This window comes from Gadus chalcogrammus, chromosome 17, assembly GCF_026213295.1.
Source record: "Gadus chalcogrammus isolate NIFS_2021 chromosome 17, NIFS_Gcha_1.0, whole genome shotgun sequence".
NCBI lineage: Eukaryota > Metazoa > Chordata > Actinopteri > Gadiformes > Gadidae > Gadus > Gadus chalcogrammus.
In genome coordinates, this window is record NC_079428.1 from 14,769,705 (window position 1) to 14,793,468 (window position 23,764).

General features: G+C 47.1%; 2 protein-coding genes and 1 pseudogene across 4 annotated transcripts in view; 2 read left to right on the forward strand and 1 right to left on the reverse strand.

Annotated features, from left to right (window-relative positions):
* Window positions 1–712, forward strand: part of LOC130369800 (dynactin subunit 1-like) — a 41,307-nt gene extending 40,595 nt beyond the window's left edge. Inside the window, exon 31 of the mRNA XM_056575357.1 lies at window positions 699–712. Within this exon, the coding sequence (XP_056431332.1) occupies window positions 699–712 (14 nt within the window). The remainder of the gene's footprint in view (window positions 1–698) is intronic.
* A 345-nt stretch (window positions 713–1,057) lies between these two features.
* Window positions 1,058–23,413, forward strand: LOC130370031 (calpain-5-like). Of its 3 annotated transcripts, none has more exons than XM_056575657.1 (13): window positions 1,197–1,288; window positions 1,779–1,944; window positions 3,152–3,283; window positions 3,669–3,880; window positions 14,683–14,875; window positions 15,867–16,060; window positions 16,449–16,526; window positions 17,078–17,552; window positions 17,860–17,982; window positions 18,394–18,629; window positions 21,310–21,428; window positions 22,164–22,300; window positions 22,762–23,413. In XM_056575657.1, exons 2-13 carry the CDS (start codon window positions 1,780–1,782, stop codon window positions 22,942–22,944), a joined length of 2,247 nt encoding a protein of 748 aa, XP_056431632.1. In that variant the 5' UTR covers window positions 1,197–1,288; window position 1,779; the 3' UTR covers window positions 22,945–23,413. The 3 variants fall into 3 exon arrangements, with proteins under 3 accessions (XP_056431633.1, XP_056431632.1, XP_056431634.1); XM_056575659.1 differs by having other exon boundaries at window positions 18,433–18,629; XM_056575658.1 differs by lacking the exon at window positions 14,683–14,875 and having other exon boundaries at window positions 1,058–1,288.
* Window positions 19,468–19,586, reverse strand: LOC130370569 (5S ribosomal RNA; annotated as a pseudogene).
* Window positions 23,414–23,764: the final 351 nt, after the last annotated feature.

The window sequence follows — 23,764 nt, forward strand, 5'->3', positions numbered from 1 at the left end:
CCCCCCTCCTCTTCTCCCCCGCCTCTTCTTCTCCTCCCCCTCTCTCTCTCGCGCCCCCCTCTCTCTATCTCCCCCGCTCTCTTCTCCCCTCTCCTCTCTCTCCTCTCTCCCCCCTCCTCTCTCCTCTCTCTATCTCCTCTCCCCCTCCCTCTCTCCTCTCTCTCTCTCTCTCCCCTCTCCTCCTTCTCTCTTCTCTCTCTCTCTCCCTCTCTCTCCCTCCTCTCTCTCTCTCTCTCTCTATCTCTCTCTTCTCGCTCTCCTCTCCCCTATCTCTCCCCACTTCCTCCCTTTCCTCTATCTCTCTCTCTCTCTCAATCCTCTGCTCTTCCTATCTCTCTATCCTCTCTCTCTCTCTCTCTCTCTCTCTCTCTCTCTCTCTCTCTCTCTCTCTCTCTCTCTTACATCATGAAGCCCAGCAGGTTGCTGGTTCAGCAGCAGTAGTTCATGGTGGAAGAGGAGATGGGGTTTGGGATCAGGTCCTGACGGCTGGCTGCTGGTGTTAGTGTTGGTGATGGGGGAGGGGTGGTTTGAAGACTCAGGTGTCAGGGGAAACACACTTGCCATACGAGACCATACGGGCAGGGATAGAGAGAGAGGCGGGAGAGAGGTAGAGGGAGAGAGAGAGAGTGTAGGAAAGGCTGACCTGATATGGCAGGAAAGAGCGTTAAAGAATTGTTAACGCAGTGTTTGTGGTCAAGCTGTGGTCGGCTGAGCGACTTCAGAGAAACAGTACACACACAAACAAAGACATACACACCAGCCTACACATGAGATATACCCTTCCAGCCCGCACAGGTCCTGACCCTAGCTGCATGAGAACACATCCAGCGTTCAAATCTCCCTATCCAGCCCTTCTGTTTGCCTCAATTTACCCAACTGCAATATTGTCTCTCTATTTTACCCTTTTTATTCACCTGCATTTGGTCTTAATTACATTAAATCATAAAGACCGAGGGGTAATTAAAAATAAGAAGAAACACAGATGAGCGATGTCCCTCTACCTCGACGAGTCCATCACCATGGAGACGGGCCAGACAGGCACAACAGCAGGGAGGGAGCGAGGGAGGGAGAGAGAGAGAGAGACGCTACTATCAGTGACTTTCTCTCCCTGTCTGACACTGTCTGTCACTGTATGGCTGTAGATACACCACCGAAGAGACCATCACGCCAAGAGGACCTAGTTGATCTGAGTGCTGAGTGTTTAGAGTGTTTATCTCCATGGAGTTACCCCTCGCGTCTCAGCGCCACACTGCCGGCTAGGAGAGCGCGGGTCACCTTACACCTGGAGGTAAGGGATCGTTTCACCAGCTTTAGCGTTTCAATATTGGTCATGGATAAGTGTGCTGCAGAGTCTTCCCCAATGGTTTAGAAATAATTTGCCCTCCTGCATGCTCAAGTGTGTTTGTGTGTTTGGGGGTAACGCACGCTGACACACACTGCTGACTCATGAGTGCCTGGTAGTTCATCTCTTTAATGACTTAAACATTGCTACCTATCGGCACACACACACACACACACACACACACACACACACACACACACACACACACACACACACACACACACACACACACACACACACACACCAACATTTATATTCATTAATGTACATTCACGTCGAGTATATCGTCTTGTTATGATATCAGACACACACACTTGTAGATCGGGTCAGGTTATTTTGCTCAAGGGTGCGTTGAATAGCAGGGGTCAAGCCCTGAACCTTTGGTCCTTTGAACCCGTACCTTCTCTGTGTTGCTCCCCCCCCCCTATCCTCCCAGAATGCCAGAGAGGGTGCAGGACTTCCAGGGCCAGAGCTACCACAAGCTGAGGCGGGCGTGCCGTCACCGCGGCACGCTCTTCAAGGACCCCCTGTTCCCCGCCGCCCCCCAGTCCCTCTTCTACCAGCGGGAGCCTCCCGCTGGCCTCACGTGGAAGAGACCCCGGGTGAGCTCCGTCCGTCTGTGGGAGGAGAACAACGTCAACATAGAGCGAGTAACATTACGGCCCGGTCCTGATAGGAAAGCTGACCCAACGGGCCGTACTACAATCACTAACGTCGTCGTCGCTGGGACAAAAATATTTTTCCTTCCAAGCCGTCTCCGATGGTCACTGCCCCGCTTTAGAACCCTTTCTTTCTTAAGTGTGTCTAAATCCAGCGGCCAACTCAGCACGCGACCGCTCCATTGCAGAGTGGTTAATAAAAGTGCACGCCACTCGCAGATAAAGGCCGTGCTACAGGCTAACAAAGCGTGCCAGAGGGGGTCTGGGGTTGTTTTAAGGGGGGGGTATTTTAGCGAGCGTTGTTACGCAGATGGTACGCACCGTCGGTGTGGCTGTAGTTTATCGTTGGATCTCCACACTGTGTGTTGAGCACCGGGGCCCAGCAACAGAAACAAAGAATAATGTCATTGATTAAGGACAAACTATTGAACCACTAGTGGTCTATTCCCAACTCATTAAGGATATGATAGAAATATAGTCTGCTAATACATTTTTGTCATTTCAATATTTAACATTACAACTTCTCTCTCTCACACACACACACACACACACACACACACACACACACACACACACACACACACACACACACACACACACACACACACACACACACACACACGCTCACAAATATCATGAGGGATGCCACTAAAAACCCTGTTACGCTGAGATGAGCTACTGGACAGGTGGGAGAGTGAGCATCATCCCCCCCCCCCCCCCCCCCCCCCCCCCCCCCCCCCCCCCCCCCCCCCCCCCCCCCCCCCCCCCCCCCCCCCCCCCCCCCCCCCCCCCCCCCCCCCCCCCCCCCCCCCCCCCTGTGTGTGTGTGCTGCTACCTGAGCCGGTCCTAGCTGAGCTCACAGGCTCCTCTCAGTAGGACCGTCTGCTCAGCACAGCTCTGATACTCTACCTGCGGCTGGACACCACCTGTCACTCACTCAGCTGCATGGCCTTAATCCACACCCAGATATCAGGGATCAGGGCGTCCTGCCCACAGACCTAGATATCAGGGATCTTGGCGGCCTGCCCACAGAACCGGGTCAAACCGCCACGGTCAAGGCTCTGTATTAACGTGCATCCAAATGAACTGTAAGTCGCCTTGAATAAAAGTCTCTCTCTCTCTCCCTCTCTGTTGGTGTCTCTCCACCCAGGAGTTGTGCAAGGACCCCCGTCTGTTTGTGGACGGCCTCAGCACGCGGGACCTGCACCAGGGCAGTCTGGGGAACTGCTGGATGGTGGCAGCCACGTCCTGCCTGGCGTCCGAGCCCACCCTGTGGAAGAAGGTGTGTGTTTATCTTATGTTGTCGGGGCACGAGGGATTCCTGCTTCATGTTGCTGTAGTCTCCCGTCCCGCTGTTTTCCCTTCTTTCCATCCCTCACTCCTTCCTCCCTCCTTTGTGCTTTCTTCTACTCTACCTCCCTTCCTTCCTTTTCAAACCCCTCTCCCCTCCCTCTATCCCTCAACACCTCCATGTCTCCTCCCTCCCTTCCCATCTCCCCTCCCCCTCCCCCTCAACAACTCCATATCTCCCCCGTCCTCCTCCCTACCCACCTCTGCCACCCTCATCCCCACTCCCTGCTCCTACCCCTCTCCTCCCTCCCTCCCCCTCTCCCCTCCCGCCACCCCTCAACACCTCCATATCTCCTCCCACCCCCTCCCTCCCCCAGGTGATCCCGGACCACCGGCAGCAGGAGTGGAGCCCCAAGCGGCCGGAGCTCTACGCGGGCCTCTTCCGGTTCCGCTTCTGGCGGCTGGGTGGCTGGACGGAGGTAGTGGTGGACGACCGGCTGCCGGTGGGCCGCGACGGGGCACTGCTCTTCTGCCGCTCTGCCACGCCCAGGGAGTTCTGGAGTGCCCTGTTGGAGAAGGCCTATGCCAAGTGAGTGGTCTGAACACCAAACACCTGCTGGAGAAGACCTAGCCCACTGAGTGGTCTAGGGTCTGAACACTAGACTAAGGCCCAATCCCATTTCTACCCCTTACCCCTTCCCCTTACCCCCTTCAAAACAAGGGGGAGGGGGAAGGGGAAGGGGGAAGGGGTAGAAAAGGGATTTGGCCTAACACCTAGGGCCCTATCTTGCATCAAGCGCAATTGACTTTCTACAGGACGCATGTGTCGTTGCTAGTTTGCAACTGGCGCGGAGCGTTCTTTTCCCTGCACAGGCACGTGTAGCTAAATTAGGGAATGATCATGCGCCCCAAGGGGTGGTTCAGCAAAAGGCGGAGGCGTGTTCTGGCCGCAAACGTTCCCTGGTGCTATTTTGCAATTTCAGAAAACAATTCCGCCACAAACCAGGAAATTCCTGGTTGAAAGTCAGTGGCGCGTTGTTCCGATGCTATTTTAAGGGCGCATGCATAATGTTGCTTGTGCACCTCGCGCATACACTTTGCTTCTCTCATCTAACTAGCCACACATTCTTGGGAAATTATTTGGGAAAGAACAGCTGATACAGCGGTAATAAGTTGTACTTTTAAATCAATGCATCTGCAAACACCGTACAGCAAACATATATTTTCTTGACACAGACATCGTGTACAAGCCCATAACTTTTAGGATTGATGAGTATTTGATCGTGAGAAAACATTGTTTTACAGCGAGTGAGTGTTAAAAATAATGAATGAATGCGGGCGCGTGTGGATGTATGTGTAAAAGAATAAATGAAAGCGAGTGTGCGTGTGTGCGTCCATCTGTTTAAACACACGCAAACTAAACACTTAACGCATAATACAGTCCATGGCTATGTGGACACATGCATATTAGGAACAAGTCGATAACGATAATGCATACAATACTGGTAAGAAACGATGTTTGTTAATGTATTGTGTATATCATTAAATAGTACCACAGATACCTCATATCATATTTGTGTTAAGTTTTCTTTGCCAACATTTATTTGAGGACTCAAATAAATTAGTAAGAAAACGCTATTCCATGTGTGAATTAGGCCATATTATTTGGCCATAAACTGAGCCATTTGAAGTTTGAAACTCATGTGGTCATGCATCTGTCTCATCGGAGACGGCAAACGCGCTATCAAAATATCAGCTCCTCAGATTAAAATGCGCTGATGGCTCTTAAAGGGGATGGGAGATGGCACTCTCATTGGTTTATTGCACGTTACGCCCAAACCACACCTACGGGTAGGTGTGGTTTCGTGCACTATATGGCGACCGTTGACATTCTAACTTGAGTGTGTGGGCCAGTACTTCCGGTCCAAACTTCCGTTGATCGGACAGCTACAGCGAAACAGAGCGAGAGCGAGCTGGTTTGTTTACTAAAGAGTTAGTTTACCAGAGAGATAATTTTTTTCAGTTACTCAATGAATGTTTTTAGGATTCGAGGGAGACGACTTGCCTTTCAAAGGGTGAGAGCCTCAGGACTTGTTGTGTGCCATTATGTACCGTTTCGTCACGGTACAACAAGAAAGTTAGCTATCATTCATTCCCCATTGACGCTGCGGTACGGGCTGAGTGGAAGCAGAGAATCCGGAGGGATGACTTCAACCCGACCGAAAACAACCGGGTCTGTAGTCGGCATTTTAAACAGACTGATGTTGATGTGACTACCGGGGGGCTGAGGAGGCTGAGAGGGGAGCCGTAACTGTTTACTTTACGTGGAATGGGTACAAACTACCTGCGCCCAGACCGAGTGTTTCGGAACGACGTCCGTGGGCCGAGAGTCCACCCCCAAGGGCCAGAAATGGACCGAAATGGCTCCAGATCATGACTACTGTGATGTCCCTCAAACGGGAGCGAGGGCGAGTAATTTGGCTGAAGAGAACGAAGGTCTACGTCGCCAGATTAGGGAGCTACAACAGCAGTTGGAACTTCTCAATCTTCGCCAGCGTTTTGGGATAGAGCGTCTGTCTGCATCAGATGAGGACGTGCGCTTTTACACCGGGTTTGCCTCCTACAGATGTTTCATGGCATTTGGAGATGAATTGAACCTGCTGTGACCCACAAGATGATTCGCATAACCAGCGCACAGACCAGCTCTGCCAGCATCAGAACAACGGTAGGTATTAAATGTGTTAACATGACGTGCATGCTAAGAGTTGTAGGTTTATGTAACACTGAAAATGGATAGGGCTAGGGTCAAACTGTTTATTTCATAACAGCCCCTGTTGGTTTGTGGAGTTAACTACGTCTAACTAAAAAGTAAAAGCCAACCAGCTGATATTAGTATTATTTTCTGATTTATACTCTGTAATAACAATGGCAAGGTTACTAAACAGAGGGATTTGTTGTTATATCTCAACTGAAATGGAGACCCATTGACGAGTGTCTGCTGTTCCTGATGTACGTGTCAGTGGGTTTTCCTCTTGGGGACCTTGCACAGAGGTTCAACATTCATCGCACTACTGCAGGTCGGATAATCTCTACATGGACCTGCACTCATGTAGTTGTCTGTCCGTACAAGAACATATCGCTTCCGCAGAACTGGAAGGAAGTGCCTGAGAGCTAAGAACACTGCAAGGAGTTCCAGCACATTTATATGCTCCTGTGTACTGCCTGCTGGGAAGCAAGTGCCTTTGGGTACCTCCAGAGATAGGGAGAGCTCACCTGCCACCTGAGTTTGCAGCTTTTTCTGACACACAGGTGGTCCTTGATTGTAGAGAGATTTTCTGTCAGACGTTATCCTCTCTGCTCCTTCAGAGTGAGGTTTTCTCGACCTACAAATCACACACTACATTCAAGGCCATGGTTGACATGGCACCCTATGGTGCTGTCACCTTCGTGTCTGGACTGTATGAAGGCTCCATGAGTGATCGCAAGATCTTCAAGCTGTCAGGGATTGTAAAGCTGTTGAAGCCAGGTATGGCGATCATGCTGGACAAAGGATTTGTTGTGGACAACCTTGTTCCTTGTAAGGTTTACCGGCCTGCCTTCCTCAGCAACAAACAACAAATGAGTCAAGAGGATGTCAGGCAGACACAGGTGATTGCACGTCTGAGAGTGCATCTGTATAAGGAGGGTGAAGGAGAACAAACAGTTCAACAAGGTCGTACAGCTGTCTATATGCGGGAACATAGATGAGTTGTTCAGCGTGGCCTGCTTCCTGGTCAATTACCGGAATGGGCCGTTGGTGAAGGCATGGGCAGCTCAGAAATGAATTAAAAATCTTGCTTCTTAAACCAACATTCTTTTTGTCATTGTCATCATTACATTAGCTTTGGATTTTTTCTGACTTGAAATGAAAATGCACCAGAGATAACACTAGAATATGTAGAATTTAATAAGGAAAGAAACGCAGTGAAATGCAAAAGTGGCAGTGTTATTAAAATAAGGTGACAAATAGAATATAAATAAAATAACAACTAAACTAATTAGCCCTATCTAAAATAAAAATCTGTAACAATTTAAAAAATTAAAATGTGCAAAAAACAATAAATAGAGGTATACTGTACAGTAAATGGAATAAAATAATTAAGTTGAGGTAGTCTGTTATATCTATTGTCTGCGTGTGTGCATGAGTTGGACAGCATGGTGACATTAGCTCAGGTTTTGTAGGGATTTGTAAAACTGTGAAACAATGAAATCTCAACACGATTGAACAATTATGACTTCAGTTCTTTTAGCTTGGGCAGGTCTTGTAGACAGCAGGTGTAAAACATCGCTATCTCGCCGGAAGTAGAGACCCACATACTCGGTTGAGCAGAAGTAGACCCTTGCACCGAGCGAATTAGGCTACTTCAGGCCAACGCTTTTTAGATTTGCGTCGTGCGCAAGAGTAATTTATACACCTGTAAAATAGCAACATCGCCATAGAACCGCCCACAATGCTACTTTCGTTTGGCGCTTCTCACTTGCATTTCAGACCGTTAAAATAGGGCCCCTAGAGGGTCTGAACACCATACTAATACCTAGAGGGTCTGAGCACTAGACTAACACCTAGAGGGTCTGAACACCAGACTATCTAGAGCAGGGGTGCCCAACCAGTCGATCGCGATCTACCAGTAGATCGCCGACAGATCCCAAGTCGACCGCGAGGGATGAAGAAAAAAAAAAACAGCAGTTGAAAGCCGTCAACAGTAGTTACACACTCCTAAACGTTGGCATGGCTGAGGGGAAACGAGCTAAGACCTACTATTTTCACCCTGAGTGGGAGGAAGATCATTGATTATCGTTGAGAAGGTGCCGTGCGCAGACCGAATGAAACCCCCACTGAAGTCCGTAGGTTCCCCCCCCCCCCCGCTTGAAGGTAGGTTTGCTGGTAGATCTCGGGAGGTTGGCTACTTGAAAAGTAGATCTTGGGTCAAAAAAGGTTGGGCACCCCTGATCTAGAGAGTCTGAACCATGGACCTATTAAAGAAAGGACAGCGGATAAAAAAGTGGCGGCCATTCATTCCTATGAAAACTGCTCAATGGCGCAGGGCAACATCAAGGAGAGATTTGCTTCCGCATCATGGGAGCCAGCCACGCCCTTGTACATGATGTGCTGGATGCAGAAATATTCTTGTTGTCTAGCATTGTTAGCATTTTAGCATCATGAGCGAGAGGTCTGTCTACACATCCCTCGGAAACTTTAAGTGATAAAAAATCAACACAGTACCTAAAAATCATCAACCATCATGTTAAGTAAAAGGAAAAACCTCGTACATGAGAAGGTAACGGAGCCGTGCACTGAGCCCTCTCGGATGCCGGGCCAATTCAACAATTGTTTCACTACGACCCCTGTCAGCTGCCCACCCCTCCATCTCCTGCAAAATAATAATAAATACAACGGCTAATAAAACGCTTGAGACGCAATGAGACTCCTAGCTATCCTGGCCAACCTGTACACTTCGCTCCAGGGCCTGAAGAGCAGATGGCCCAAACGTCTGGCCTGGGACCACTGGAAGAGAACGGAGGGTCTGTCGACACACCTCAGACTGGGGCGTTTGCGCCAGCCAAAACTGGCGGCGCGCCAACGTAACAGTTGACATTAATCTGCCTAGCTCCCTAGACATATACGCAAAAGTCTGCAGTGAAGCATCACTGAGGGTCTGTGCTGAAGGATCAGCACCTGACACCCGTATAGTTTGAGACAGCGCAAGAATGATGTGAGAAAGCGAATTCCCAAGTCGTCCCACACAGGCAGCAATGTTGTAACTCCTGGGGCTGTATTCACAAAGAATTTTAGGGCTAAAAGTAGGTCCTAACTGGCGAATTTAGGAGTAACTCCTAAAAATAATGGGCGTGTCACTCTTAAATTTAGGACTCCTAACTTTTTTCACTAAGCGCAATTCACAAAGTATTTTAGGCCTAAAAGTAGCACCTAAGTCTAGGAGAGCTTAAAAGTCCTCAAGAGGACTCCTAACTCAGTGAGACCTATTCACAAAGAATCGTAAATGCCTGCGAGACGAAATGTTAGGGTATTAAACTTGTTGTGGAGTTATTAATCGCAATGCAATAACATCCCCGACTAACAGGAATAATCCGATTAGTCCCGAAATAAAATGTTTGGCCACACTACGTTATTTAGCAACAGGGGAAATGCAACTTTGCAATGCCGACGATTTAAAAATATCGCAACCATCAGTCAGCCGTGCCATAAACTGTCCTTTGGACATTCAACAATTACACAGGATCAAAGCCAACTTCATGGCAATTGCAGGTGTGCCCGGTGTGGTCGGTGCTATTGACGGGACGCACATAAAAATAATTGCGCCATCAAAAGACGAGGACGTGTTCGTCAATAGGAAGAAAGTGCATTACATCAACACGCAGGTTGTTTTAGATGCAAATTTTAACATAGCCTACTGGATGTTGTTGCAAAGTGGCCTGGATCTTCAGCTACCCACAATTCGCGCATTTTAATGGAGAGCGGTCGTCTGAGGCATCTTTTTGTACCTCTTGGGTAACACTTTCTGGGTGACAGTGACTATCCATGCAAGACGTGGCTCTAGACACCCTACCTCAATCCACAACCGGGAGCACAGTTAAGGTATAACATGTAAGTGATTACGCAGATTACGCTTAGTCCTTTGTGTAAAACACATCGTATTGGCTCTTTGACGCCTTTTATTTGTTGAATCCATATTTATTATTGTTTACTGATTTCTTCCATATATGCTAGAGCACACAAACATACACGAAATGTTGTGGAGAGAGGAATTGGGCAGATGAAACGTCGGTTCATGTCCTCCACGGCGAAATACGCCTCAACCCAGAGAGGGCAAGCACAGTCATTACTGTATGTGCCATTCTACACAACCTCTGCAAGCGGAGGAACATTCCACAGCCAGACGATGATGATGATGATGATGATGATGATGATGATGATGATGATGGCGATCAACATGACAATGAATTTGGCCGTGTGGAACCGAGTGGACTGGCATTTAGGGATCACTTTGAAAACACATTTTAGGTAAACACCTTGGCACAAATCAGTCAACAGTTGTGTAGTTCATAACATTTATTTTCTTTAAAATTTTACGTATTTTTATTGTTTGCTTTCTCTCTCTCTTGAACGTGCAGGCTACAACGTTATTATCGTGGTCTGCACAAAATAGTCATCATGCGTGTATTCTGCTAACTGCACTATAACTACTTAATAGGAATTAATTTCTAGCCTAGGCTATTTCCTTGTTTTTCGGTGATTCAGTGGGCTGAACAACCAATCACCGAACTGACTGCTTCTAAACTCGTGCACGAGAATTGACGTAATCCATAGCAACGGCGCGTCACTCTTAGTTCACTCTTTGGGATTTAGTAAGAGTAGGTCTCAGCGGCTTTGTGAATAACTTTTAAGAAAAAACTCCTACGTAAAATGTTTTAGCGCGAGTTAGGAGCACTCCTAGCGGTAAGATAAAATGCTTTGTGAATACGGCCCCTGGTAAGGAGGTCATCTGTAATCCGGCACTGGGGCCGAGGGCAGCGCACATCGGCTCTCAGAGCCTCGTCTGGAGAGACAACCAGGGATGCTATAGCAGGCTCAATCGGAGCTCACCGGTCCGTGGCTGGTACACCCTGAGCCGGTTGGAGGTTCTGTAGGAGGGCTTTAATCTGAGCAACCTCATCCGAAATCGTATCCACTAGGTTTGCCAAGTTGTCGATCTTACGGGACTTCCTTGGGGGTCCCCCAGCTGCCGAGGCACGGCGCCTGGTGCCACTAGGACCAAGACCTGAAGGGGGCAGCCCTGGTCCGCCCTACACCTCAGCCAACCTAGCTAGCCTCAGTGTATGAGGCATGAAACTACAGTTCATGCACGGGTACTCTAACACTGCTTCCCTCAGGTGTTCATCCCCGAGACATGCAGGGCAATGGTCATGGCCATCCTCCGCCTGCAGGGAGGCCATGCAGGCAACACAATTATGAGTGCTTAACATGTCGGCAAAAATGAATTGCAAGTAAATGAATTAGTAGGCTAGCCAGTCAAGAGCAACGACACGACACAACCCAAGCATCCCACTGGAGAGCAATATAACGCAGGCTAGGCAGTCAAGCTTTAGGCGAGAGCACCCGAGCAACGACGCGACACCCCGACAATAACACGGTGACGGCGAGCTTTGGAAACCCAAGCAGCCCACCGGAGAGCAATTAGCGCAGGCTAGGCAATCAGGATTTAGGCGAGAGCACCCGAGCAACGATGCGCCCAAAAAACAGTGCACTAGGAAAATACAGTGACGGCGACTTTTGAAACCCCAAGCCACTCACTGGCGTTCAAATCAAAGAAAGCAATCGCGGAAGTATGCACTGTTCCTCTGGGCTTGGTCTGAACACTAGACTAACACCTAGAGGGTCTGAAAATAAGACTAACACCTAGAGGGTCTGAACCCCAGACTAACACCTAGAGATCTGGGGCCGTATTCACAAAGCATTTTATCTTACCGCTAGGAGTGCTCCTAACTCGCGGTAAAAAACATTTTATGCAGGAGTTTTTTCTTAAAAGTTATTCACAAAGCCGCTGAGACCTACTCTTACTAAGGATGAATCACTAAGAATGAACTAAGAGTGACGCAACGTTGCTATGGATTACGTCAATTTTCGTGCACGAGTTTAGAAGCGGTAAGTTCGGTGATTGGTTGTTCAGACGAGCCCACAAAATCACAGAAAAACAAGGAAATAGCCTGGGCTAGAAATTAATTCCTATTAAGTAGTTATAGTGCAGTTAGCAGAATACACGCATGATGACAATTTTGTGCAGACCACGATAATGACGTTGTAGCCTGCACGTTCAAGAGAGAGATAAAGCAAACAATAAAAATACGTAAAATTGAAAATAAAATAAATGTTATGAACTACACAAGTGTTGACTGATTTGTGCCAAGGTGTTTACCTAAAATGTGTTTTCAAAGTGATCCTTAAATGCCAGTCCACTCTGTTCCACACGGCCAAATTCATTGTCATGTTGATCGCCATCATCATCATCATCATCATCGTCTGGCTGTGGAATGTTCCTCCGCTTGCAGAGGTTGTGTAGAATGGCACATACAGTGATTACTGTGCTTGCCCTCTCTGGGGTGAGGCGTATTTCGCCGTGGAGGACATGAAACCGACGTTTCATCCGCCCAATTCCTCTCTCCACAACATTTCGTGTATGTTTGTGTGCTATATGGAAGAAATCAGTAAACCATAATAAATATGGATTCAACAAATAAAAGGCGTCAAAGAGCCAATACGATGTGTTTTACGCATAGGACTAAGCGTAATCTGCGTAATCACTTAAATGTTATAATTTAACTGTGCTCCCGGTTGTGGATTGAGGTAGGGTGTCTAGAGCCACGTCTTGCATGGATAGTCACTGTCACCCAGCAAGTGACACCCAACTGGTAAATCTCAAAAAGCTGCCTCAGACCGCTCACCATTAAAATGCGCGAATCATGGGTAGCTGAAGATCCAGGCCACTTTGCAACAACATCCAGTAGGCTATGTTAAAATTTGAATAAAAAAACAACCTGCGTGTTGATGGAATGCAGTTTCTTCCTATTGACGAACACATCCTCGTCTTTTATTGGCGCAATTATTTTTATGTGCGTCCCGTCAATAGCACCGACCACACCGGGCATACCTGCAATTGCCATGAAGTTGGCTTTGATCCTGTGTAATTGTTGAATGTCCAAAGGAAAGTTTATGGCACGGCTGACGGATGGTTGCGATAATTTTAAATCGTCAGCATGCAAAGTTGCATTTCCCCTGTTGCTAAATAACATTTTATTTCGGGACTAATCGGATTATTCCTGTTAGTCAGGGATGTTATTGCATCACGCATTAACTCCACAACAAGTTGAATGCCCTAACATTTCGTCTCGCAGGCATTTTACGATTCTTTGTGAATAGGTCTTACTGAGTTAGGAGTCCTCTTGAGGACTTTTAAGCTTTCCTAGACTTAGGTGCTACTTTTAGGCCTAAAATACTTTGTGAATTGCTCTTATTGAAAAAAGTTAGGAGTCATAAATTTATGAGTAACACGCCCATTATTTTTTGGAGTTACTCCTAAATTCGCCAGTTAGGACCTACTTTTAGCCATAAGATCCTTTGTTAATACGGCCCCTGATGTTTACATTGAACGGAATACGATAATAATGATGAGCCAACCCACCTACGTAACAGAAGATCATTGCTTTTTGCTGTTTTTATGCTGTACTACAGACTATTCTGCATTTCAATTTGTATTTCATTGAGAAATTATTTTATTAACATAATCATGCTTTGTATAGTGAAATCATATCAATCATTTTTTTTATGATTTCACTATACAAAGCATGATTATTTTAATAAATCATGCTATATATATAAATATATATAATAATAATAATAATAATAATATATATATATATAAAAAAATTATATATATATATTTTTTTATTATTTTAAATTGGTCATGGGTGCGGATAGGACCGTCACTTGGTCCGGACCCGGACCGCGGTCCGCTGTTTGGAGATGCCTGACCCTAGAGGGTCTGAAAACCAGACCAGAGGGTAACCGTCGGGGCCTTCTAGGCCCTCTGAGGGCCTCAGCTATTCTAGATATTCTAATTTTATTTTTGTGTTTATTTTAACAATCATCATTTTAACTAAAATGTTTTTGTAGGAAAATAACCCTTCAAAACAGCCTGTAAAATTAGCGTTTGTACGTGAAGGGTTAAAAGAAAGAAGCCACTTTGTGAGCAGAATGCTGCTGACTCTGCAGTTGTTGGGAAGGAAAATGCTAAGCAGCTCTGTGATTGGTGGGCCCGCTATCATTTCATAGTGGGTCGAAAAATTGACCAATCTTATCTTCCCTCTGAATGTGTCGGCCACCAACTATCGTGATACCTGTGGGGGATGGGATTAGCAGGGAGCAAAAGCTTTATGTCTGTGTTTGATTTGTCTGCTGTCCTGCGTTTTGCACACCAGGTCGTCTACATATAGATGTTTGTCTATATATGTCTATATATTCTACTGAAGTGCACAGACAGCTTGTGTGATGCGACATTTGGCAGGAAGATTTGTATTTTGCTACAGAGATAGCTTCTGTTTAGTTTTGGTGATAACTCTCACTCCCTCGATACTGTTTGCTTGTTGCATTGCTACAGCTGGAGTAGCGTATTCATGTTGTTTCAGAGCTGGAATTGTCACAGGTGACTTCCAGCAGTACTATAAAGAGGACACAGTAAGGGGCAGGGGGGTCAGAGGGCCAAGGCTTAACATCCACGGTCAGCTACTGCACTAGACTAACATTGGACCACCAAGAACCAGTCATCCATTTTGCAGGCTGAACGGTTGCTACGAGGCCCTGGAGGGCGGAAATACGGCCGAGGCCCTGATAGACTTCACCGGTGGAGTCTCGGAGACACTGACCCTCGACCCCCGGACCCTACATTGCCATGCCGACCAGCAGAGGGCGCTGTACAACACGCTCAGTAGGGCCAACGACCGCCGAGCCCTGATCACCTGCTTCATACGGGTCAGCCAATGACATCGTCCTACCGCCCGTCTTTCCTCCCCCTTCCATCCTTTTTTACTTTGCCTACCTTGCTTTCATCCTTCCTACCTTCCTTTGTTCTCTCCCTTATGGCCTTGTTCCCTCCTTTCTTCCTCCCTTATCCTTCCTACCTACCCATGATTTCACCCTGCTGAAATCATTATATGAAGACATCGTCACCGCTGATTTGTACACATGACATCGTCATGACATTGTCACCTCATTCTGGTCTACTCAATCTTTGGTGCAGTTTATTGAACAATATATATTTTACAATTCGATTTTGGATTTCATCAGAATAACACATGTGCTTGAAAGAACCATTACAAATCAATGCTCCAACAATGTCTCCTTAGTTTACCTCAAAGTTGCGTCATGTATATTTAATGAGGTGAGCAGCGCTCAACTATTGTTATTCTTAGGCTTTTTTCTTTTGTTCTTTCCTTATTATTCCCTACAAACGTTGGGCCCTTACTTATTCCCTCATGTCTGAACTGGAGCCTCCATTCCACTTTTAAAATGTCCATAGTAGCCTGGAATCGATCGCTAATAGTTTTAATTGCAAATACTTAAATAAAAATATTTAAAATATGCAACTTTTTTGTCATTTTCTAATTGAGGTCAATGGGAGGACGATGAAGGTCAATGTTGAACAATTCGAAAATGTAACAAAAAAACACACTTTGATTGTGGATCTTTTCTCAAACATCTTTAGTTTCAAACATTTTTATTTATTTATTTACATTGTTTACTCCATTTAGACTTTTGAACTCTTTTCACTTAATTCACCATTCAACATTTCTTTACTTAAACTAAGTGGCTTTATTAAAACACATTTACAACCTGACTTTGCACTGCAGCATCCTACAATGCATTCTCTAGTTCAACATGTATCTTCTCTAAGTGGGGTAGAATGATGAATCGATATGATGATGTTGACTGAAGGGGACCAGCGTGTCTGTGTCCCTCCCAGCCAGCAGAGGGCGAGGCGGTGGAGTCAGTGCTGGACTGCGGCCTGGTGCGCGGCCACGCCTACGGGGTGACCGCCCTTAGGAAGGTTTGGAAGGGGGACAATCTACTCAGCCGCAACGGGATGTCCCGCCTCCTCATGATACGCATGAGGAACCCCTGGGGCACCACGGACTGGACCGGCACCTGGAGCCAGAGGTGAGGGGGTGAGGAGGTGAGGAGATGAGAGGGTGAGAGGGTGAGGAGGTAGGAGGGTGAGGAGATGAGATGGTGAGGAGGTGAAAAGCTTAGGTGGTGAGGAGGTGAGAGGGTGAGGAGATGTGAGAGCGTGAGGTGGTGAGGACGTGAGAGGGTGAGGAAGTGATAGGTGAGGAGTTGAGGGAGAGGAGAAGAGAGGGTGAGGAGTTGAGAGGGTGAGGAGGTGAGATGGTGAGCAGGTGCGAGGGTGAGGTGGTGAGGAGGTGAGAGGATGTGGAGGTGAGGAGGTCAGAGGCTGAGGTGTTGAGGAGGTTAGAGGGTCAAAAGTTTCTTGGTATGGTTTGGTGGTGGATGTGCTGTTTCATCTGCACCTCCCCTTCCTCTACAGATCTGATGAGTGGCAGCAGCTGAATCGCCCTGAGAGAGAAAAAATGGGAATCCAAGTCCGAGATGTAGGAGAGTTTTGGTAGGTACCCTAGACCTTTCATGCATACAACGCCATTGAATATACTTGCTGAATAAACCTATGAGTTACCAATGGCCCATTATTGACAAGATCTGATCAAATATTCGTGGCAAAATAGTTTCTTGGCTAGGCAACGGCCTTCAACTCCCAACTTGTCTTTGGTACGATGCCAAATGTCCTGAGAGCCACCTGTAGGCGTCATTGAGCAAGACGCTGTTACCCCCTTTACCTCAATAACACTCAGTCTATCTGGTGTGAATCCCTTTAGATAATAGCACCACCTACTAAGATATAAAGGTACACCATGAACCAGAGTCTTAGTGCAGGTTCACCTTCTGGCTAATAAGTATTGTATCTCCCCGTCAGGACGGAGTTCTGTTCAAGTGTTGTATCTCCCCGTCAGGACGGAGTTCTGTTCAAGTGTTGTATCTCCCCGTCAGGACGGAGTTCTGTTCAAGTGTTGTATCTCCCCGTCAGGACCAAGTTCTGTTCAAGTGTTGTATCTCCCCGTCAGGACGGAGTTCTGTTCAAGTGTTGTATCTCCCCGTCAGGATGGAGTTTGGGGACTTCTGCCGCTACTTCACCGACGTGGTGCTGTGCCACCTGGTGGAGAAGGCCCGGCTGTGGTCCGGCTCCCACTGGAGGGAGGAGAGCTGCTTCGGGGAATGGGCCCCGGCGCCGGGGGGCTCCGTTGATCATGGCGCCGTCCTCAGGTCCAGGGGCCTCACAGCGGGCCCCGGGCCAGCAGGAGGAGGAAGAAGAGATGGCAGGCAAAGAGGGGGCCGCAAGGAGCCCCGTCTCGGGGAGAGACAGCGGGCTGTGGCGAGAGAAGGTGGAAAAGAGAGGGTTGTGAAGGAGAAAGCAGGGGGAGCCAATGAAGAGGAGTCGCAGGGAAGGTGGAGCAAGGAGGAGGAGGAGGAGTCACAGAGTGTAGAGGTGGAAGGAGAATGGGGGGCGTGTGTGGATAAGAGGAGTCGATGTGGGGGATGCATCAACCATATGGAGACGTTTCTACACAACCCACAGGTGCAGACACCTCCTCCATGCGTGGCGAGAGGACTGGGCAAATATACAACTGTGTAACAATAACAGTGGATTGGAGTGCATATTATTTGGTTCATTTTTAAGTTTTACTCTTATTATTTCGAAAGGTGCAGTGTGTAGGATGTAGTGGACTGTAGAGGTGAGGTTGAAGATTGCAACCAACCAAAAGTCTGAATAACAAAAAATAAAGCACTCAATAATAAAGGTTATCAATTAAACCTTATCTTCTTCGTCAGGCACTTCTCTTCGTCTCCTTCTTAACGCTCCCTCCTGTATGTCTCTCTGTCAGTTCCTCCTGGACGTCCGTGGTCGGGAGGAGGAGGTGCTGATCTGTCTGCAGCAGGAAGACCGCAGGAGGCGCCGGAGAGAGGGGCGAGGAGAAAACCTGCCCATCGGCTTCGAGGTGCTGAAGGTGATTAGAGTTTCCCTGAAATTGAGGATGAACTGCTATTTACCCAAGAATGACCAGGATCTCTTCGGTTAATACATAAGTACGGCTGGACAAACTGATTTCAAAGTTATGCCGTTTACTACCACTAGAGGAAATGTATTAAACCTCCTCCTGTCCCTGAAAAACAGATCTCAAACTTTTCCTTTTTTTGAAAATCTTACAAAGAACAATTAAAAATGCTCGAAAAATATAGATATATATCTAATAATATGATAATAGTAATTTGAATTAATTATAATCCTGCTTAAAATCTCAATAATTATATGTATCAACAGTAAAATAAAAGATAAAATCTAGTCAGCAAACTGTAAAAATGTAAGATGCATCGGACAAAGAAACAAAACAGATCCAATGTCTGCCCTCATCAATAAGGCCAAGAACAGCATGCCTCCCTGTGTCTGGGCCGTCCAGGTGGAGGTGAACCGCAGCTCCAGGGTGCAGTGTCTGACGGAGCAGGAGGCCAGCTCCATCTACATGGACTCCCGCAGCGTCACCCTGAGGGGCACCCTGCCCTCAGGCCGCTACGCCGTGCTGCCCACTACTTTCCTGCCCGGCGCCAGCGGACGCTTCCTGCTGCGGGTCTTCTCCCACGCCCACCTCCACCTCAGGTACCCACGCCCACCTCCACCTCAGGTACCCACGCCCACCTCCACCTCAGGTACCCACGCCCACCTCCACCTCAGGTACCCACGCCCACCTCCACCTCAGGTACCCACGCGCACCTCAACCTCAGGTACCCACGCGCACCTCCACCTCAGGTACCCACGCCCACCTCTTGCTCAGGTACCCACGCCCACCTCCAGCTCAGGTACCCACGCCCACCTCCACGCGCACCTCCACCTCAGATACCCACGCGCACCTCCACCTCAGGTACCCACGCCCACCTACACCTCTATGCGCACCTACACCTCAGCTGCCCACGCCCATCTCCACTTCAGGTACCCACGCCCACCTCCACCTCAGTTACTCACGCACTACTCCACCTCAGGTAATAATAATAATAAAATAATTCATTCTATTTATATAGCGCTTTTCAATGACCCAAAGACGCTGACAGTGAAGGGGGCGACGTAACTCACCACCACCAGTGTGTAGCACCCACTTATGTGATGCACGGCAGCCAATCTGCGCCAGAACGCTAACCACACACGAGCATGAGGTGGAGAGTGAGGGAATTAATGAGTCAGCCAATTGTACAGGAGGATTATTAGGGGGGCAGGACTGAATTAGCCTGGTTGGGCCAGGACACCGGGGTAACCCCTACTCTTTGCGATAGGTGTCCTGGGATCTTTTATGACCACAGTGAGTCAGGACCTCAGTTTTATGTCTCCTCCAAAGGACGGCGCCTTCTACAGCACAGTGTCTCCGTCACTGCACTGGGGCATCGGGTTTGATGAGTGTAGGGGCCAGAGGGAAGAGTGCCACCTATTGGCCACCACCCAACACCACTTACAGCACCTGGTATTCCCAGGCGGTCTACCATCCAAGTACTAACCAGGCCCGACCCTGCTTAGCTTCCGAGATCTGATGAGATCAGGCGTGTTCAGGGTGGTATGGCCGCCTTGTAGGTAACCACACCCACCTCCACCTCAGGTACCCACGCCCACCTCGACCTCAGGTACCCACGCCTATCTCCACCTCAGGTACCCACTCCCCCCTCCACCCCCACCTCCCCCTAAGGTAGGGCTATTCTCTAACCTCCACCTTAGCTAGGGGTCTTATCCACCTCCACCACAGGGGTCTTCTCCCACCTCAAACTCCACCTCATGCCCAGGTGAGGAGCTATTGCTCATATATTATTATGTTATTAATTTATACACTGTTTAGTTTATTTTACCCGGTATTTCGGTTGTTTAGTCATAGTTTACAGACTTTTTATATAATTACAATTATTTTATCATGTATGATACTTTTTTAGGTTAGTTGATCAAAGTTTAAAGATATTATTAAGGTTATTTTATCATAGTTTATACTTATTTAGGTTAACGATTTTACGATAATATAGATAGGATATTTGTTTGAAATGTAATGATATTATTTAGGTTATTTGAACATAGTTGAGACTTCTTTGGTTATTTGGTAACAGTTGATACTTGGATTGTGTTCATTTAGGATAGAGGCAGAAAAAGGCTCCCAAAGTTCCTCAAGTTTCATTGAACCCTGAATGTTGGCATTCTACCTGTAGGCCTTCCATAGCAAGAAGCCCTGACCCTTCCCCCATTCCTGATTAATGACATCTCAGGCCCCTGTCTACATAGAGTCGATTTTTTGGTGAAACCGCATGTCTTCTGCGTTTCGGTCGACCGTCCAGAAGTATCCGGCCGATCCGGTGCCCGAACCCGCACTTTTCTGAAACTATGTCCCAGGGTGGTTTCAATTATATTCTGACCTATGCGGATTCATGTTAGGATTCGTGTGGACGCCTGAAACGCAAACGATGACGTCATTGCCCCCCAACCAGCTGGGCAACGTCAGATTTGCGTTGAACTTTAAAAAAAAAAATAATAATTGTATTCTTTTTGTAGCTTTAACTACAGTTACTAACTGTACATTTGTGTTTTTGCTCAATTTATAAGGTTTAATCTCCTCATGACTGAATGTTTGTATACAGCGCACAGGCTGTATGCGCACAGGCTTGATGCGCTCCACTTTTTTTGGTGAACCAGCGCCTTGAATATTTACTACAGCGTTTCTACAGCTCGATGCGGTTTCGCAATGGATCTCTCTTTACGGAGATATATCTGAAACGCATGAAACAAAAAACTGATCGTTTTCGCCCATGTGGACAGGGCCTCATACTCTTCCTGTAAGCCTCCCAGAGCAAGGACCCTACCCTAATTACTCATTAATGTAGAAAAGGGAAGTTAACTAAGGCTGTGAAGACCATAGATGTACATGAACTTATAGCTAAAGTACAGCCACACATACTACAGAAAAATATAATACCATACCGAAGAATTCTCAAATGAATGTTAGCGGGCAGGGTTCGGAATAGCCTAATTGCAACGAATACGCTGAGGATAATAGTATACAGCCAATTACATCTCCTAGGGTGAATTACTAGCGCTACCGCTAGTAATTGCTGCTTGGACAGTTGGACTCCTCAAATGTGATGGGGGGGGGGCACTTCACAGCTATACCATAACAGATAATATATTTACAAATATGACATTTATTTAAAAAAGGCTACTCGTCTTAATTTGGATAATATGGCCTTGGAAATAGGGAAATAAACTCAAAACGTTCCAGCTTGAATCTCTCTCTCTCTCTCTCTCTCTCTCTCTCTAGGGAGTTGAATGCAGACCTCCCCTCCCCCTCTTCATTCCAGTGTTGTTTACCTGAGCCCTGGGTCGTGACCACCGTCCACCTGCAGAGGGCAGAGGTGCTCAGCCGTACCAAATACACAGGTATGAAATGTAGAGGATTGTTGGGGACACATGATATGAACATTCATGAGCTAGTTCTGTTCCTTTATGATTGATGTGGGTATCATAGAAAATATACATTTTACACTCGATTCAACTTTTCTTTCGTCAATTTGCGTTGATGTTTACGTTTTTATAATGCGGAATACCAACTTCATCGTGGCTAGGAGAGCGATTATTCGCCTGCTAAAGAAGGAGTGCCAGTTGAGGTATTACAAGTTATTACGTTTTGTTGAAGTTCATGTGATTGGGGTCACGGGGCAGTCAGTAATCTGGGGGAGAAGCGTTACATTGTGTGCGTAACCCCCAGAAAGACCCATCTAGACCACAAACTAGGGTGCCTTGCAGGTCCCATGATGTCACACGGCGTTGCTATTAAAAAAGGTTTCCTCTTTTTACTCCTGTTTAAACTTTCATCACTTCACTTGATCGGAGCTGGAGGCTGTGCATGCAAGACATCCATGTAATTTGCATTTAGCCACCAAACGGAATAAACCTTTATTACACGCACACGCACCCACCCACCCACCCACCCACACACCCACACACACACACACACACACACACACACACACACACAAAGGACATGCACCTTATTTACTATCCCCCTTGTCTCTTCACCCTTACCCTGAGCAAGACAACCAGCAGACGGGAGGATACAGCATGGTGTGTGTGATTGTGTGTGTGTGTGATTGTGTGTGTGTGTGTGTGTCCCAGCCCCAGATGTCTATGCTGTGGTGCGTTGTGAGGACCGCGTAGTGAGGACTCGAGTGCACGAGCAGAACAGCAGCCCAGAGTTCAACCTGAGGACCATCTTCTACCGACGACAGCCCAGGGCACACATTTCTGTTGAGGTTTGGTAGTTTACTGAAACATGTTTTTATCTTGGAAAATCTGAAATACTTTATATTTAAGCAATATCACACGAGTAGGAGTGCTGTTGTACTGAATATCAGCACAACGTTGTTTGCCTTACAGTGTTAGCTTTATTTTTGCTCTTCTCTAATAAATCGAGGTCAGCTGATTTCATAGGAGCACGACCATTCTTAATTGAACAAAAAGTTATGTCTGGAAACATGTTCATCTTCGGGTGCAAAGTTTGTTGCAATCTAAGCTACACAAAGAAACTAATATCAATAACGGTTATTAAAACACCTGTTAAACGGAGTGATACATGTATAGTTAAAAGTCCCAGTGCTGTTAAACTATATATGTGTGTGTGTGTGTGTGTGTGTGTGTGTGTGTGTGTGTGTGTGTGTGTGTGTGTGTGTGTGTGTGTGTGTGTGTGTGTGTGTGTGTGTGTGTGTGTGTGTAGTTGTGGAGCCGAGGTCTGATCCTGGACACCTTTCTGGGGACTGCCAGTCTGCATACTGCCAATTCCGAGAGGGGGCGGAGCCACGTGATTGACCTACGAGGTGGCCTATCACAGCGCTTAGGATCCCAGGGGTGTTGTGTCTACGTGGAGACTTCCTCCAGTGAATGTCTGACTGATCTGTGATTGATTGATAGCTAATTTAGCCGATGGACGGTTGGGAATTCCTGCATCAATTGCGTTTCTAATTGGACCGTTGTTTGGATCCCCAAGAATTGAAGTCATGATTTTTCATAAGCAGCATGTAATAATAACAAATAATAAATGTTTGTCATTATGGTTGATGATAACTTTTTACATGTTACATTAAGGAAAATACTTTCACATTTCTAACTATCAGCAAATATTATGTGGTCAGACATTGAACAATGAAAGAATTAAGGTTTAACAGACTGTGGAGGTGGGGCGGCGTCTGGCCTGCAGGGGGAGTATGGAGCACCGTGTCTGCTGGGGTGATGGGGTCTGATTGCGGACAGGTGTCTGCAATCTGACCCAATCAGGAAGTGTGTATTTATGTGCCTGCTTGTCTTTCAGTGAGGGGGGGGAGAGAGAGAAGGAAGACGCTCTCTGTGAGCCAGAGAGAGCGTCGTAAGAGCATGAGGCCACGTTTATACGTAGCAGGGTATTTATAGAAACGAATATTTCCCCCCCTCCGTTTTCAAAAATAACATTGTGCACACAACATCGTTTTCAAAAAAGTTGTCGTCAAAACGGATAAATACGCCGTTGGGACATTATAACTATGCCAAACCTATGGGCGGCAGTGTAGGGAGAAGGATAAAGCCATGCAAGCCAATCAGAATCCTCAGAATCAACAACAACGAATAACACGAGCGTCTTCCTGTAACAAACAAACTGTAAACATAGGGCGCTCATATGACGTTAAGCATTTCCTGGCGCATAATGTGACGTTTCAGAACCTAAAACCCCGTTTCTACCCGTTGAC